We start from the raw sequence: 16524 nt of genomic DNA, 5'->3' as shown, positions 1-16524 counted from the left end.
AGAGATGGTTGTTTCTAGAAAAGCATTTGTATCCTTTATTCATCGACTATGCAAAAGCCTTTGACTGTGTACCACAGCAAACTATGGCAAGTTCTTAAAGAAATGGGAGTGCCTGATCACCTCATTTGTCTCCTGAGAAATCTCTATGTGGGACAAGAAGCTACAGTTAGAACTGGATATGGAACAACTGACTGGTTCAAAATTGGGAAAGGAGTACGACAAGGTTGTATATTGTCTCCCTGCTTATTTAACTTATATGCAGAATTCATCATGCGAAAGGCTGGACTAGATGAATCCCAAGCCGGAATTAAGATTGCCGGAAGAAATATCAACAACCTCAGATATGCAGATGACACAACCATGATGGCAGAAAGCGAGGAGGAATTAAAGAACCTTAATGAGGGTGAAAGAGGAGAGCGCAAAATATGGTCTGAAGCTCAACATCAAAAAAACTAAGATCATGGCCACTGGTCCCATCACCTCCTGGCAAATAGAAGGGGAAGAAATGGAGGCAGTGAGAGATTTTACTTTCCTGGGCTCCTTGATCACTGCCGATGGTGACAGCAGTCACGAAATTAAAAGACGCCTGCTTCTTGGGGGGAAAGCTATGACAAACCTAGACAACATATTAAATAGCAGAGACATCACCTTGCCGACAAAGGTCTGTATAGTTAAAGCTATAGTTTTCCCAGTAGTGATGTATGGAAGTGAGAGCTGGACCATAAAGAAGGCTGATCGCTGAAGAATTGATGCTTTTGAATTAAGGTGCTGGAGGGGACTCTTGAGAGTCCCATGGACTGCAAGAAGATAAAACCTATCCATTCTGAAGGAAATCAGCCCCGAGTGCTCACTGGAAGGACAGATCCTGAAGCTGAGGCTCCAATACTTTGGCCACCTCATGAGAAGAGAAGACTCCCTGGAAAAGACACTGATGTTGGGAAAGATGGAAGGCACAAGGAGAAGGGGATGACAGAGGACGAGATGGCTGGACAGTGTTCTCGAAGCTACGAACATGAGTTTGACCAAACTGCGGGAGGCAGTGGAAGACAGGAGTGCCTGACGTGCTATGGTCCGTGGGGTCATGAAGAGTGTCGGACACGACTAAACGACTAAACAACAACAACAAACTGAGATGTAGTGCCACCCTCTTAATACTTACATAACCTTATCTGAGGTTTTCCCTGCCAAGAATTGGTTAATCATTTTGGTTTAGATAGCAAAAACCAAGGCTACATATCATGAGCCCTTTTTGAATTATTCATCAATGTGTTTTGTATTAGAAGAATCCACAAAATACCTCCTCTCCATTCAGACATACATTGTTAGGATTGTGTTGGGAAAGAGTAGAAAGGTGTGTGTGAAGGGCTTGTTCAGAGAGATGTCAAAGCAATAGAAATGCAGGTTCTAGATATAACAGCATAGCCTGAATAATGGGGTGGGTCATAGCAGAGGTGATTTTATGGTGCCTAAAAGGGAAAGGGTTGAAAAACTGAAGCTTAGAAATTCCTGCTTTTAATATGTATGTTTTCTCTGCTTTTATTATTTCCAATGATATCTGGCTTCTGCTTTCCAATGTGACAAGCAAAGAGATGTGCCATCTGTGTCATGTAAGGGGTGTGGTCATAAATGCAACAAAATGCTAGTGCCAGCACTGCACGGCCCAGATAAATTTGTTTGCAAATGCTGCCGAATCAGGATTAGGCTTTAAATGTGCCAAACCTCGGCTCTTGTAAAGCCTAATTTCTGATTAAATAAGCCTTTACCCATCATTATTTATCATGTTCACTGCAAATTCACTTTTAGGAACTCAGTGTTTGAGTCACTCACAAATAATTACTTACTCGCCAATCTCTTTTCATCCTTTCCTGTTTATTCCAGCCAAACCTAGTTATTTTGAGAGTGTTTCAAAACATGCATTAGGATAACAATCCGGAGCATCTGTTGATCATAGTGTTTGCATTACTATGATGTTCTGAACAATATTTTCCTAAAACTTTCATAGCTCATGTTTTTGTTAGAGTTCTCTCTACATTTTCTTGTCTGTGTAGACAACCTGCCAGTCCTGCTCCAGGTGGGAATATCGTTACATGTTTGTTCACATGTTGATCTCTATTAGGAATCTTTCCAGACTGGAATTACCTAGATTTTAATAAAACCTTTACATCATTTTCAGATAAAATTTGTCTGGCAGAAAAAATTGGAAACATTTCAATATGTCTGTTAGAATGTGATTTGGGGCCAATTCTGTCTTACACAGAAGATGAAAATCTACTACGAGTTTATTAAATGGTATGAAGTATAGTCATTTTTAAAATGCTATTTTACTTTCTAGATTACAACCCACAGCCACTGCCCCCAAAGCCACCTGTAATTTACATCTTTAAAAATTATGTATTTACTAACAAATGTTTTTTAGGAAGACTACAAAGCTACATCCAAAATTTTATCTAGTTAAGAAAATCAATGTATGAAATTTAGCCCTGTCTCTTTATACCACCACCACCACCCTCATGGATAACTTCTTGGTCAATGATTGAAGCTTGTGAAAAGCACGTTTCTAGTCTGTAGTACCAGTGGTCCACTGTGTCTCTGGGAAGTCCTCAGCTCATAGGTTACCTAGTAACTGAGGCTCCTGTAACTACTTCTCCTTACTGTCCTCAGACATAGTGAAAACTGCTTTCGGCCGTGCCATGGCATCTTGGTCTCCCTAGTTGTCAAGCACTGAAATCCAGGACTCTCAGGTGCCCAAAAGCAGGAAAGCAAAACCTTGATCTGACACTGAGATGTGTTTATGTACGTATCAATGCCTTTATATGAAGCTAGAACCAGTGCTGCTGGGTGGGGGAATTGTTCTTACCAGCAGGATATTGCTGTCAGGTAAACATCAGAGGGTAAGGCAGTGCTAAGCCAAATGTGCCCAGTGTGTCATCACATTTTGCCTGGTACCTCTAGATGACGGTGGGACCCCACACTGCCTGTTCAATGCAACATATTCAGCTCTTCATGTTGTCTAAGAAGCTGTTTCTAAAGAACAGATTCAGACAGTTTCTGGGGCAATGCATGTCACCTAAAGATCCATCATGTGCATGAATTTTATTTATTTAAATTGCTGTGAAAACAAAATTATTTGTCCCTTTCTCAATATCTGCTTGGTTTCTTTAGAGGAAAAAGTAGGGGAAATTATCTAATAATCGCGGCAGAATCAGAATTCAAAATGACCTTAACAGATTGGAGAACTGGGCGCAAGCTAACAAAATGAATTTCAATAGGGACAAATGTAAGGTTCTGCACCTAGGCAGGAGGAACCAGATGCACCAATATAGGATGGGGCACACCTGGCTTACTAGCAGTACATGTGAAAAGGATCTAGAGGTCTTGGTGGACTACAAGCTTAACCTGAGTCAACAGTGTGATGCAGGAACAAAAACAGCTAATGTTGTTCTGGGCTGCATCAACAGAAGTATAGTGTCCAGATAAGGCAAGTCATAGAACCACTCTGTTCTGCCTTGGTCAAACCACCCCTGGAATACTGTGCCCAATTCTGGGCATCACAGTTTAAGAAGGATGTTGACATGCTGGAACATGTGCAGAGAAGGTCAACCAAGATGATCAAAGGTCTGGAGACCAAGTCTTATGAGGAACAGTTGAAGGAGCAGGGTATGTTTAGCCTGGAAAATCGACAGAGAGGAGATACAGCCATCTTCAGATATCTCAGGGGCTGTCACATGGAAGAGGGAACAAGTTTTCTCCTGCTCTGGAGGGTAGGACTCGAACCAAGTTACAGGAAAATAGATTCCAAATAAAAATCAGGGAAAACTTTGTTAGTAAGAGCTGTTTGACAGTGGAACAGACTCCCTGGGCTCTAACTTGTGGGGTGCCTCAGGGTTCTGTCCTCTCCCCCATGTTTTTCAACATCTACATGCAGCCGCTGGCAGAGATCATCAGGGGGTTCGGGCTGGGTGTTCATCAGTATGCAGATGATACCCAGCTCTACCTCTCTTTCAAATCAGAACCAGTGAAGGCGGTGAAGGTCCTGTGTGAGTGCCTGGAGGCGGTTGGAGGATGGATGGTGGCTAACAGATTGAGGTTGAATCCTGACAAGACAGAAGTACTGTTTGTGGGGGACAGGAGGCGGGCAGTAGGTGTCCCTGGTCCTGAATGGGGTAACTCTGCCCCTGAAGGAGCAGGTGTGCAACCTGGGCGTCATTTTGGACTCACATCTGTCCATGGAGGCGCAAATCAATTCTGTGTCCAGGGCAGCTGTTTATCAGCTCCATCTGGTACACAGGCTGAGACCCTACTTGCCCGCAGACGGTCTCACCAGAATGGTGCAAGCTCTAGTTATCTCTCGCTTGGACTACTGCAATGCGCTCTATGTGGGGCTACCTTTGAAGGTGACTCAGAAACTACAACTAATCCAGAATGCAGCAGCTAGACTGGTGACTGGGAGCGGCTGCTGAGACCATATAACACCGGTCTTGAAAGACCTACATTGGCTCCCAGTTCGTTTCTCAGCACAATTCAAAGTGTTGGTGTTGACCTTTAAAGCCCTAAATGGCCTCGATCCAGTATACCTGAAGGAGCGTCTCTACCCCCATCAAAATAAAAAAATTCCTTCAGTAGCACCTTAAAGACCAACTAAGTTTTTATTTTGGTATGAGCTTTCATGTGCATGCCTTCTGGCAGTTCCCTCGCTGTGAGAAGCCAAGTTACAGGGAACCAGGCAGAGGGTCTTCTCTGTAGTGGCACCCACCCTATGGAACACCCTCTCACCAGATGTCAAAGAGAAAAACAGCTACCAGACTTTAGAAGACATCTGAAGGCAGCCCTGTTTAGAAGAGTTTGGATTTGATATCCCGCTTTATCACTACCCCAAAGAGTCTCAAAGCGGCTAACATTCTCCTTTCCCTTCCTTCCCCACAACAGACACCCTGTGAGGTGAGTGGGGCTGAGAGACTTCAAAGAAGTGTGACTAACCCAAGGTCACCCAGCAGCTGCATGTGGAGGAGCGGAGACACAAACCCGGTTCCCCAGCTTACGAGTCTACCGCTCTTAACCACTACACCACACTGGCTCTCTCTTAGGGAAGCTTTTAATGTTTAATATACTATTGTATTTTAATATTCTGTTGGAAGCCGCCCAGAGTGGCTGGGGAAACCCAGCCAGATGGGCAGGGTATAAATAATAAATTTATTATTATTTTAAGCAGAGGTTGGATGGCAATCTGTCATGGATGCTTTAGCTGAGATTCCTGCATTGCGAGGGGTTGGACTAGATCACCCTTGGGTCCCTTCAAGCTCTTATAATTCTATGACAGATAGCTTATAGGAAATAATGAAGCATTGTATTGTCTGATAGCAGTCTTAGTGCCTTGTGAAGATTTATTCTGCACATTGCACACACAGAGTGACTGCAGATTTTGAAACGGACTACCCCACAACAGCTCAATCATTTGCTCTATGTTCATACATAGGCTGATGTCAAATCAGCAATGTAGTCTTTGCAGCAGGGGGGCCATTTGCTGCAAAATCTAGGCCACCCTAGTCTCACTCTTTCATCAACAAAGGTTTTTGTAACCAAAATAGGACTTGCTTAGAAGCTGTACAGTGGTACCTCGGTTTATGAACACAATTGGTTCCGGAAGTCTGTTCATAAACTGAAGCGTTCATAAACTGAAGCGAACTTTCCCATTGAAAGTAATGGAAAGTGGATTAATCCGTTCCAGACGGTCCGCGGAGTAACCGTTCATAAACTGAAGCGAACTTTTCCATTGAAAGTAATGGAAAGTGGATTAATCCGTTCCAGACGGGTCCGCGAAGTACTTAAACCGAAGCGTTCATAAACTGAAACATGGGTGTAATTGGTTCCGGAAGTCTGTTCATAAACTGAAGCGTTCATAAACTGAAGCGAACTTTCCCATTAAAAGTAATGGAAAGTGAATTAATCCGTTCCAGATGGGTCCACGGCGTTCATAAACCGAAAATTCATAAACCGAGGTGTTCATAAACCGAGGTTCCACTGTATTCTCAAAATCAAGCAGCTAATATATATATATATATATATATATATGTTCAAAAGCCACAAACAAACACAGAACTTTATTTGTGAATGCATAATAATAAATAAGTGGCAAAGAAAACAAGTAGGGGAACATTCAGAAAATGGAGGTATCTAAAGTGCTTTCAGACAAATATAAAAAGACAAAGGAAAAAATATCAAACATTAACACTTTTACAGACATAATTGCAAAATATTTTTCCTATCGCATTTTACAAAATAGGAATTTTTATTTCTGGGTTCTATGGCTTGATATTTTAATACATGTGTGAGTTCTATGCATAGCATGTCAAATAACATTCAAAAATGTAGAGTTATTGCATATGTTTTCCCAAATATAAATTTGTACAAATGCACAGTGTAATTCCATTTATTATGCTCAAATCCTGGTAAAGGGACAGATTTCTTATCAAGTAAAATGTGCTGCAGCTCAAGGTGAAATCAGTGAGTCAAGAACAAGGAGATAGTCCACGGTGTTCCCGGGTACCATCTGCTTCCCTGCATCAGTTGGACCTACTGCATATTGTAAACACAGGTACCCTGATGTAGCGTCTTCTAAACAAAGAGGTTTGATACACACACAGAGCTTTGTGCAGGCAAGATATAATCTGTTTTCTTCAGGGTCAGAAAATGGTCTTTTGTGTGCAAAGAGAATTTGTTCAGCACAGTGTTCTGTTATAGACTGAGATTCTCATTTTCTAGAGCTGTACACAGCATTCTCTGACACAGAAGAAAAGAGTGCATGTGTTCCACAGAACTCTGTATCTGGGCAAGAAGGATTCAATCCAGCATGTGGTGGTGGTGTGAATCCTGGTGAAATTTAAGGGGATGTTGTCAGAACAGATTCTAGTGGCCTTCAGAGTTTGGTATAAGTATACCTTGTTTACTATAGAATGAAAGGTCAGCGTCTACCCCCTGTAGGACTCAAGATGTGCACAAACATTTTTTGCTAACAGTTTCACTTGTAAGGAAAAGAAGCCATGATTCTCCATACACATTCCAACATCATGTCTTCCATACATGTTAAGCCCTTAAATCACTAGGCAATGCTTGTCAAGGCTGGTTTGTTGTGCCCCCTCCCCTCCCTAGTCTTTGTAATGTCACCAGAAATATAGAAATTAACCATTCCTGTCCTATAGTAGCATGTAATCTAAGGAACAAATTTTCCCTAAGGTTTATCACTTCTGAAAACAACACCCAAAGCATTTTTATCATTACCATACCTTGGATTAGCTTAGATGAAGTGCCTTCCGTTTCTTTTTCTACTATAGCAGGTGTGGCTAACCAGTTGCTTTTGGTCTGCAACTCCCATTGGCCTCAGCCAGCTTGGCCAATCATCAGGAATGATGGGAGTTGTAGTCCAACATCCGAAGGGCTACAGGTTAATCTCTCCCATGTTATAGAATGAGGATGCCCTGATCGTTTTTCTGGAGCTGCTAATAAAAGGTGACTTAGTGAGACATTTTTAAGGAAAAAAATCAGTAACCCCAATTTATCTTGTTTACGTATAAACAACTTTAATGTTGAAAAAATAAATTTTATATTTTGGATGGGCACCATCTAAAAAAGGTCCCACTTTTATGTAAAATGTATTAGTTAGTTGAAAAATACTAATAAATATTAATTAAACATTAATAAATATATTTCCCCATAGTATTGAAGAGGTTTCTTCATTCATTTATTTATTTTCTATTGTATCACATCTCTCCTATTTCTGATTCTTAGTGCTCACTGTCCTTCATTTTGGGCTGGGGGCCTCCACTGAGACACTGTCTCAAAGTGTCGTGCTTTTTCTCATGTTTTGCTGTGCTGGAGAGATCCATTGCAATGTCATCAGAATTGTCCATTGAGGTAAATTTGTCAGTGGAGCTTCTTTCCTGCTCTACCTGCTTAATTCTTAATTCCTCTTCAGAGCGTTGAGATTTCCAGTCACTGTTCCCCTTTTCCTCGCTTTCAGGCTTAGTTGTAACATCCATTGATTTTTTATGCATTCCTTTAAAGAAAAGCAAAGACCAGAGAGAGTACTGAGAGAGAATACTGATAAAACCTATCAGTGCCTGAGAAAGCTAGTACTCTAGCTTGACTGAAGCTCATTGGGGTAAACTCATAGTAGCCCACCGAAATCAATAGACCTGCAAGATAACCTTATCCCATATATGCCCACTCAATTGCTTCAATCTGCAGAACTAGTACTGATATAGGTGCCACACAATACTCATTCTGCATTTGTAAGAAATTTACCTTTTAGTGCAGCAGCACCCATATTTTGGAACTCCTTGTCTACTGACATCAGGAGTACATCACTACTTTTTTGGGTGTCAGATTAAAAACATTTTTGCTTAGGCAAGCCTATCCAGACATGTTAAATACTGACATGTGTTTTAATACAGTTTTTAATTTATCATTGGTTTTAATTATTTTTTGAATGTTTTAAATCGTTAACTTTTTTAAAAATTGATATTTTTTATCGTTTTATTCTTGTTGTACACCACCTTGAGGTTTCATTACAATATGAATCTTGTGAAATAAAAATAAATAATAGTCATCAACGGCTGCATCCATTGCAGTACCACAACAGCCATAGCTTGCTCATGTAAAACACATGAGCAGATCTGCCCTCCCCATCCACATGGTTCCATCATTAGCCATGCATACTAAGATATCATACAACTGGATTCATGGAAGACAGGTCAGTAGCTCTGCTTCTTATATTCATGCATGGCGGGATCTCCATAGGGGATTTCACAAGCAAGGCAGCTGTTTTCTCCATGCAATGTCCCTGTCGTACAAGGAGGAAGTTTGAAGGACTAGGAAGAAAGCTGTTCTATCACAGCTCTGATAAAATTCTTAACCAAAGGTTAATCTGTGCTTAACACAAGAACAAAATGTCGCTTTATGTAATTAAATCTAAATTTCACTCTAGTATTTTATAAAAGTGATGACAAGTCAGCTAACAATCACTTATTTCTCAGTTAATGAAGTGAGAAGGGCTTTCAAAATCACAAGCATTACTGGGGCAGAGAGCAGGTGTATAGGGTGTAAATAGAGAATAGATTTGTATATTATAAGAGGTTGTATGTGTGCAAGCATGAGCAAGCATATGAGTGTGCACCCACCCACCCCAACACAGTGGGATCCTTGTCAGTGAGGGTTGGAAGGTAGATTTCACCATCATTCCAGCACACAAATCACCCAGCAACACTATTGGGATGAAGGCTGTGAAGCCTAAGTCTGCTCTCTACCCTAGTAGTGTCTTTCGTTTGGAAAGCTCTTCCCAATTAATTAACTGAGTTTCAGCCCAACCAGCGAATGCAGAGCGCTATATGTTTGCTTACCAAGCAGCCAGGGGGCACAGGAGCCCACAAGCCCACTTTTGGCAGAGTTGATGATTGATTCAGGTAGTGGGATGGAGTGTCTCACCATAGCACCATAGAGACCATATTCTGCCATCACGCTGCTGCGGCCCCAGCACTTCTCACGCTTTCGCCACTTGGCTCTTCGGTTTTGAAACCAAACCTTTTGGATGTACATCAAGAAGTATATATTTAGCAAAAGTATCCATGTTTGTGTGGAGGACTGAGGGGGAGGGGTGGAGGAAAGAACATAAAATAAATCATGTCAGATCAAGAAAGCATATGTTCTAAGTAATTTTTTAGTTCTCTGTTGGCATAAATAAGATAGAAGACACACACAACCAAATTAAAAGTTTCTCAATCTTATTCCTGCACTAAATAAGCAGCAGAAATTATTTTTCCTTTCATTGTGTTCAGTGCTATTTTTCTAGAAACAAGAGTGTCGGAACCCACCATGACCACCTCCTTTGTTCTCTTATAATGGCAATGGTGCCCACCTGAGAGGTGCCAGAACTGAGTTCCAGCTGAAAAAAACTTTGTTCCAGGTGAAGATGATACTACATAAATTAACTGATAAGGTTAACCTTCACTCCTTTTGCTATTACTGTATTATTCTTTCTAAATACTACTGCCTTACTTGTGAAATACTACCTGGTCTGGGATCATGTCACTTCTACATTCTACCAGCACCCTGTTGGTGCAAATTTACAGTGGCAGAAGAGTCATAATATTGGAAAGTGCAGGCTAGATATTGCAACTAACATCAATTATTTTTACTTATTTCAATTGGCCATTCCTGTACATCTATATACATTTTTATAGAGCTGAATTAGAATCAGATGGCTGGAAGGTTATACAGCCTAGTCTCCTGCACTGTTGCACAATTTGCTAGGAAAAAATAATTCTTAATCCAAAGGTGTCAAATTCAGATGAGCTGGAGTGCCAAATTCCTCATCAGGCAGATATTCAACATTTTTTTAACTGAAAATAAAAGATGCCATTGGTCTTCAACTTCCTCCAGCCTCAGCCAACATTGTCAATGGTCAGGCATGATAGGAATTGTAGTCCAGGAACATATCCATTCCTACCTGCCTGGAGGGTCTAGTAAGCTCCTATGACTTGTGTTTGATCAGTGCTTTAAATGAATCTGTTGAAACTCAATTTAGGCAGCCTTTAATGAGAATTGTAAATAATTACATTAATTATTATTTATAGCCCACCCATCTGGCTGGGTTTTCCCAGCCATTCTGGGAGGCTCCCAACAGAATATTAAACAGAATAAAACTTCAAACATTAAAAACTTCCCTAAATGAACTTCCCATTTCCACATGATAATCTCCTTATGGTGGTTTAACAATAACAAACAACATACCTGTATCCTATCCTCAGGGAGCTCTGTTTTCATGGCTAACATTTCTCTGGCATATACATCCGGGTAGTGGGCTTCATTGAAAGCCTTTTCCAATTCCTCCAGCTGATGGGCAGTAAACACAGTCCTACAGGGACAATAAACTCTGTCATTCAAAAATGGCTATGTCACATCCTTCAGAAACAACTTTTTGCTCTAGTAGCAGATGTGTAGGTTGGAATTGTATAGTCCAGAGAGAAATACCAAGTGAACTTGTTAAACTCCTGTATTCCTGGAACTGCAAGTGTGCGTGTTTGCATGTGTGAGAGTGTGTGTGTGATGGAGTACATGGCTGATGGACTTGCATTCATCCTCCAGACCTCAGACAATATTTGGTGGTCCCCGGTATTATTGGACTCCACCTTCCATAAGCCTCAGTTAACGTCTAATGGTCAGGGATGATGGGAATTACATAGTCCAGGAACATCTGAAATTAACATATGAGCTGTATTTTTTGGCATTGCTTTCTATGGGAAAAGTGCCCACAATGTTTTCACTAATATAAAAGCAGCACAGTTTGTGACTTTTAATCTTTGACTTGACCATTGGGTTTACAAAATAAGAACTGGCATAGAAGGGTGTCCATTTGTGTTTCCATCTGCCTAGGAATTTGTTTTTTTCTGTAAAATCCAGAAATATTACCAGGTCTTCAAGTTTAAAACGTGAGAGAAATCCTTTCATTGCCAACATGTGATTTAAATTAACTCAGAATCTCCTAGCTCAATTAGATTTCATGCTGCCTAGAAGTTTACTGTTGTGCTTTCAAGACTTACAGTGCAACCTTAGATATGCATAGGATTACAACCCTACTTACCTGGGAGTAAGTCCCCTTGAATTACCCGTATATTCCGGTGTATAAGACAACTGGGTGTATAAGACAACCCCCAACTTTTCCAATTAAAATATAGAGTTTGGGATATACTCGCCGTATAAGAAATACGACCCGGCATATAAGACGACCCCTGACATTTGAGAAGATTTTCCTGGGTTAAAAAGTAGTCTTATACGAAGGAATATAAAGTAAATAGGCCTTGCTTCTGAGCAGACATGGTTAGGATGACCCAGTTAATCTGGGAACACAGGAAGCCACCTTTATACAAAGTCAGACTACTTGTCCATCCAGCTCAGTACTGCCTACACTGGCTGGCATTAGCTCTTCAAGGTCTCAGGCTTTTCCCATCACTTGTTGATCCTTTTTTCAACTGGAGGTGCTGGGGATTGAAACTGGGACCTTCTGTGTGGAAAACATGGGTTTTGCTACTGAGCCATGTCTCTGTTGTGCCTTCAGGACTCACTTTGAGCTAGGTTTTCCCCAATATATTGTTTTCACTGCTGAGGCTTAGCACTGAGCATATGAAACCATGTGCAAAGTGTCTTTCCTTTGCCACTGAGTAACCACAACTAACCATTAGGACTTCCAGGTTAAATGGTGAGACTTCTGTCTTGTCCCAAGCCCCAGAATTCTCTAGTAAAAATTCACATGTCTGATCAAGTGGCAATTTCTTTCTCCAACATCTACAAACCAGATAATTCATTTTAAAAAGTTATATAGTACTGTCCAATACAATACAGAAATGCTAACAATGAAATCCTATTATATGTGTCTACTCAGAGGTAAGCCCTATTGAGTTCGATGATCCTCACTCCCAGGTGGGTGGATATAAGATTGCAGCATAAGTGAGATTTTAAAGAGAGAATGTAGCGTACTTACAAAGTTTAACTTTGGGATCTAATGCTACAAGCTGTGACTGGGAAGACTCCAGTTATATCCAGTATTAGCTATCTGTCATACCTGTGCCGCCGTTTCTTTCTCTTGATCTGAGAATCGGATGCCTTGAGGTTGTTCTTGTCCCCCGACAAACTCTCTTCATCTAATATTTTGGTTGGGGAGGAAAACAAATACAGTATAGATCAAAAGTTTCCCCCGTATAACCATTGTTCTATTCAACTTATTTATATGCACTGTTTGAAACAGGTTTTATTTTTCAAAGCAGTTTCCAAATTGTAAAAGAGCAATAAAAATTACTGTGAAGAAAATCAACATTAGTGTAAAAAATCCAACCAGACAACTTTCAGAAGTAGAATTTGTTAATAACAACTCTGCTTTTGAGGCCCATCTAAAAATGGGAGGAGAGCGAGCTCTGCAGACTTCCCCATTTCACAGCTGCAGTGCCAACTAATATTCTACTTAGTTAGTACAGCATCTTCAGTGTCAAGAAATAGCCATTGACGAGCATATATTGGCTGTTATCTACCACATATGCCACCTTTTGACCAGCCTGTGTCCAATAGTCCCTGTTGTGGCAAGCACCAAGGAGGGGGGCAGGTAGCTGCCAACCAGGACTACAAACAGGGCTAGCAAGTGGCCAGAGCTGATTGAAACTGCTCTCCTCAGTCATTAGGAATATAGGTCAGCTCCAACCATCTCCACTGCCTGGAAAAATAAATGGGAGGGAAGCTGCCACAAACATCAGCTTTTCAGCACCAGCAGAGCAACTAGAGCAGGTGTGCAGAAGGCTAAGGCAGGAATAGAATCGGAGGCAGTCCAATTCTCCTACCAAAGGACCAACAGAACGGGGGGCTCCAAAGTAACCTAGCTGGTCCTAGATGGAGCCTTCTCTGAATCACAATAAAAGTTAGCAAACAGCCTTTATTTTTCCATTTCAATATTTTATTAATGTATAAGATACAGTGGTACCTTGGTTTATGAACACAATTGGTTCCAGAAGTCTGTTCATAAACTGAAGCAAACTTTCCTATTGAAAGTAATGGAAAGTGGATTAATCCGTTCCAGACGGGTCCGCGGAGTACCCAACCTGAAGCGTACTTAACCCGAAACATGGGTGTAATTGGTTCCGGAAGTCTGTTCATAAACTGAAGCGTTCATAAACTGAAGCGAACTTTCCCATTGAAAGTAATGGAAAGTGAATTAATCCGTTCTAGATGGGTCCGCAGCATTTGTAAACCGAAAATTCGTAAACTGAGGTGTTCATAAACCGAGGTTCCACTGTATACAGAATCAAATATATGAGATTGCTTGTTTAAGAAATTACTTTAAAACACCTCCGTTCTCCCATAGGTCATAGGACAGTTTTTTTATCCCCATGTATACTGTTTTACATAACCCTTAAAAAATAATAGAATTCCAGCTGAGTAAAATTCTGTAAGAACCAATACCTTCAATCAGCCCCTGAAATTTCCAGCTCAATAGTATTTTAGTGCCCTTTTCCTCCTTCAGTTTTATGCTGACCTCTCAGCTGGCAGCCGTGCTACCTCTGAGATTACTAACTCAAGCAGGCATTCCTTTAATCTCTTCCCTGGAAAGACATAGGCTGCCATCACATGCTTACACAGCAGTGAGTGAATCCCATAGCAAACCTGAAGAAGCCCAGTGCCATGGTGTTTGCCACCTGGTTAGAACCCTGCCATGGTGGAGGGTTTCGATCAAGTGAGAAAGGCCTACCTTTGATTGCCATTGGCCATGTTGATGTTCAACACTGCAGCTAAATGAACTATAACCACTGAAGAGAAACTCAAGCATGGTTTGGTGTGTGATGTGTGAAGAGGATCTGAGTGAGAACATGCATGAGCGAAAATGTGCATATAATTTCCAAGTCCTGGTGTTCACCCACAGAGCTAAATGCCAAAATCACACACTGGAAAACACCGTGCCACAATATTTGACCCATGCTCCTCACCCAAGAATAGTGCTGTAAGCAGCAATGCTGTTAGATTCTTCCCATGGATTCACCTGTCCCAACAAGCTGTTTGCCTAATATTTCCACTCCTATATACATCTGCACATTCAAAAGTTATCCCTGATAAACAGAATGTCACATCAGAAATGGTCCTTGGTGAATCTGTGGGAACATTTGCACATGTGAAAATATTTGTACATGTGTGTTCCCACATGAAGCTTGTCATCCAAATGGCCCATCCATATAATGATTGTTTCAGATCTTTTTGGAGTTCTCTCATCAGCACTTTTATTTGCAGAAATTATTTAATGTCTGCCAACAGTTAATGGTTCTGAAATAGCCGCCTGGTGCTCCAAATCATCTCCTTCCAAATCTTTTCCCCAGCAGATCAGGTCACCAGCATTTCATTTAAAGCATTAGCTCTGCCTTTGGCTAGAACAGGTGCTAGAGTATTGGTGACAGATATGATAAACTCCATGATCAGATTCCTGCTCAGTCTAAAGCTCTCTGGCTGCGTATGGGCTTGCTTTGGGAAGGGCCGTAGCTCAGTGGTAAAACATGTACTTTGTGCATAGAAGGTTTCAGGTTCAATCATCAGCATCTCCAGGAAGGGCTAGCAGCGACTCCTGTCTTAAATTCTGGAGAGCTGCTGTCAGTCAATGTTGACAAAATTGGACTAGATTGACTAATGGTCTGACTCTTTCTATGTTTCTATGTTACTGTTTCTCAAGCAACAGCGTGAAGCTGTAATGTGGCTTATTGGAAGACAGCATGCAAACACCTTTTTCATGGACACAGACAGGTCCTATTTAACAGCTACATGATCTCCAGGATCCAACAGGTGGCACTTTTGCCTGTACAGAGATGTAGTGAGAGTTGAGTTGTGGTGGTTCATATTATACTGCTTTTAAAAGGCACAGGGTATCCGTTAACAAATATATTCAACTTTATATTGTCATCAGCTTTAGATCTGGGAACCAAATTTGCATGTTGCGCTGGAGAATAAAAATTGATGATAGCCCATTAGTGCAAGACCCATGCAGTACGGAGGCTGTTTTGTTCGTTTGTCTTATCTATGGCGTGCAGCGCACGCACCTACCAACTGAGGATATTTCGCGCATCTGATAAGTAGACTCCAGCCCGCTTACCCTACCAAAAGATCTCAGACTCTCGGTCCGTAAGGTGGCACACAACAACTCTGAAAGAGTGCTCTTGGAACTTCGGAGGTGTCCAAAAGGAACTGATCGGCGCCTGCCAGCCAGCCAGCCTCTCAGCAGCTCTGTGCCGTCGGAGCGCCCGGCAGAAAGCAGCGCTGTTCCGAAGTAGTCACGCTGCGCAGAGGTCGGCCTCCTGCCCTGCTTGGTGCGCTTCCCGGGCCGGGAGCGCCTCCCTCCGGCCGCTGGCTGCTCGATCTAACCCGGCAGCAGCTCTCCTGCTCCCGATCTGCGCTCCTCCACCCATCCCGGCCTCTCGCCCCGCGGCAGTAGTTCTCGGTATCCCTCCCTCCGGAGAGGACCTGCCCCAAGCGGGGTCTCGCTTACCGGAGATGTTCTCCTTGTGCTTTTCGGCTCCGGGGCCGTATTGGTGCGGGTGGTGGCTCGGGTGGTGGTGCGAGTGGTGATGGTGCTCCGGGCGCGCTTGCAGGAAGGGCAGGTGCGCCGGCAGGAGGCAATGCGCCCCGGCCGGCTGCTGCGTGGCGAAGCCGCACAGGAAGCCCAAGCCCATGGGCAAAGGACCTCCGGCGCCGCCTCCTGCCAGTCCCGCTGCCCCGGCGCCGCCTTCGCAGCCCGAGCCGGTCACTGAGGTGGTGGCGGGCGGCTGCAGCTCCGCCTCCAAACCCAGCAGGTCGGTGATGGCGAAGCCCTTGGAGCGCAGGCTGCCGCCCGACGGGCTCCCCAAGCGCGCCTTCTCGGGGCCGCCGCCTCCGCTGGGCGTCAGCGCTTTCCCCTTGGCTTTGCCCTCCGCGGTCTCCTCGCGGCCCGTCATGCTGCTGCTGCTGCTGCCTCTG

The 16524-nt window shown here is 42.6% G+C and overlaps 2 protein-coding genes across 2 annotated transcripts in view; one reads left to right on the top strand and one right to left on the bottom strand.

Annotated features, from left to right (window-relative positions):
- The window catches only part of ENTPD6 (ectonucleoside triphosphate diphosphohydrolase 6), an 81153-nt gene that overhangs the window by 6489 nt on the left and 58140 nt on the right, over positions 1-16524 (top strand). The gene's annotated exons all lie outside the window — the stretch shown is intronic.
- VSX1 (visual system homeobox 1) lies at positions 6086-16502 on the bottom strand. Its single transcript, XM_035111353.3, has 5 exons — positions 16058-16502; positions 12611-12689; positions 10783-10906; positions 9393-9573; positions 6086-8050 (listed from the first exon to the last, which is right to left on the bottom strand). The coding sequence occupies exons 1-5, from the start codon at positions 16500-16502 to the stop codon at positions 7779-7781; spliced, it is 1101 nt and encodes a 366-aa protein (XP_034967244.2). The 3' UTR covers positions 6086-7778.

The sequence above is a fragment of the Zootoca vivipara genome, chromosome 3 (genome assembly GCF_965207765.1).
Source record: "Zootoca vivipara chromosome 3, rZooViv2.hap1.1, whole genome shotgun sequence".
Classification (NCBI taxonomy): Eukaryota; Metazoa; Chordata; class Lepidosauria; order Squamata; family Lacertidae; genus Zootoca; species Zootoca vivipara.
Note: the sequence above shows the minus strand (reverse complement) of the source record. Positions and strands in the feature narration are given on the sequence as shown.

Bases quoted from the DNA above. Each gene is read 5' to 3' on its own strand.
- VSX1 (XM_035111353.3), bottom strand. From the start codon at position 16,502: ATGACGGGCCGCGAGGAGACCGCGGAGGGCAAAGCCAAGGGGAAAGCG. The intron at 12,690-16,057 runs GTAAGCGAGACC...CCAAAATATTAG, and splicing joins GCACAAGGAGAACATCTCCG to ATGAAGAGAGTTTGTCGGGG. The intron at 9,574-10,782 runs GTATGTTGTTTG...TACATCCAAAAG, and splicing joins TCCCTGAGGATAGGATACAG to GTTTGGTTTCAAAACCGAAG.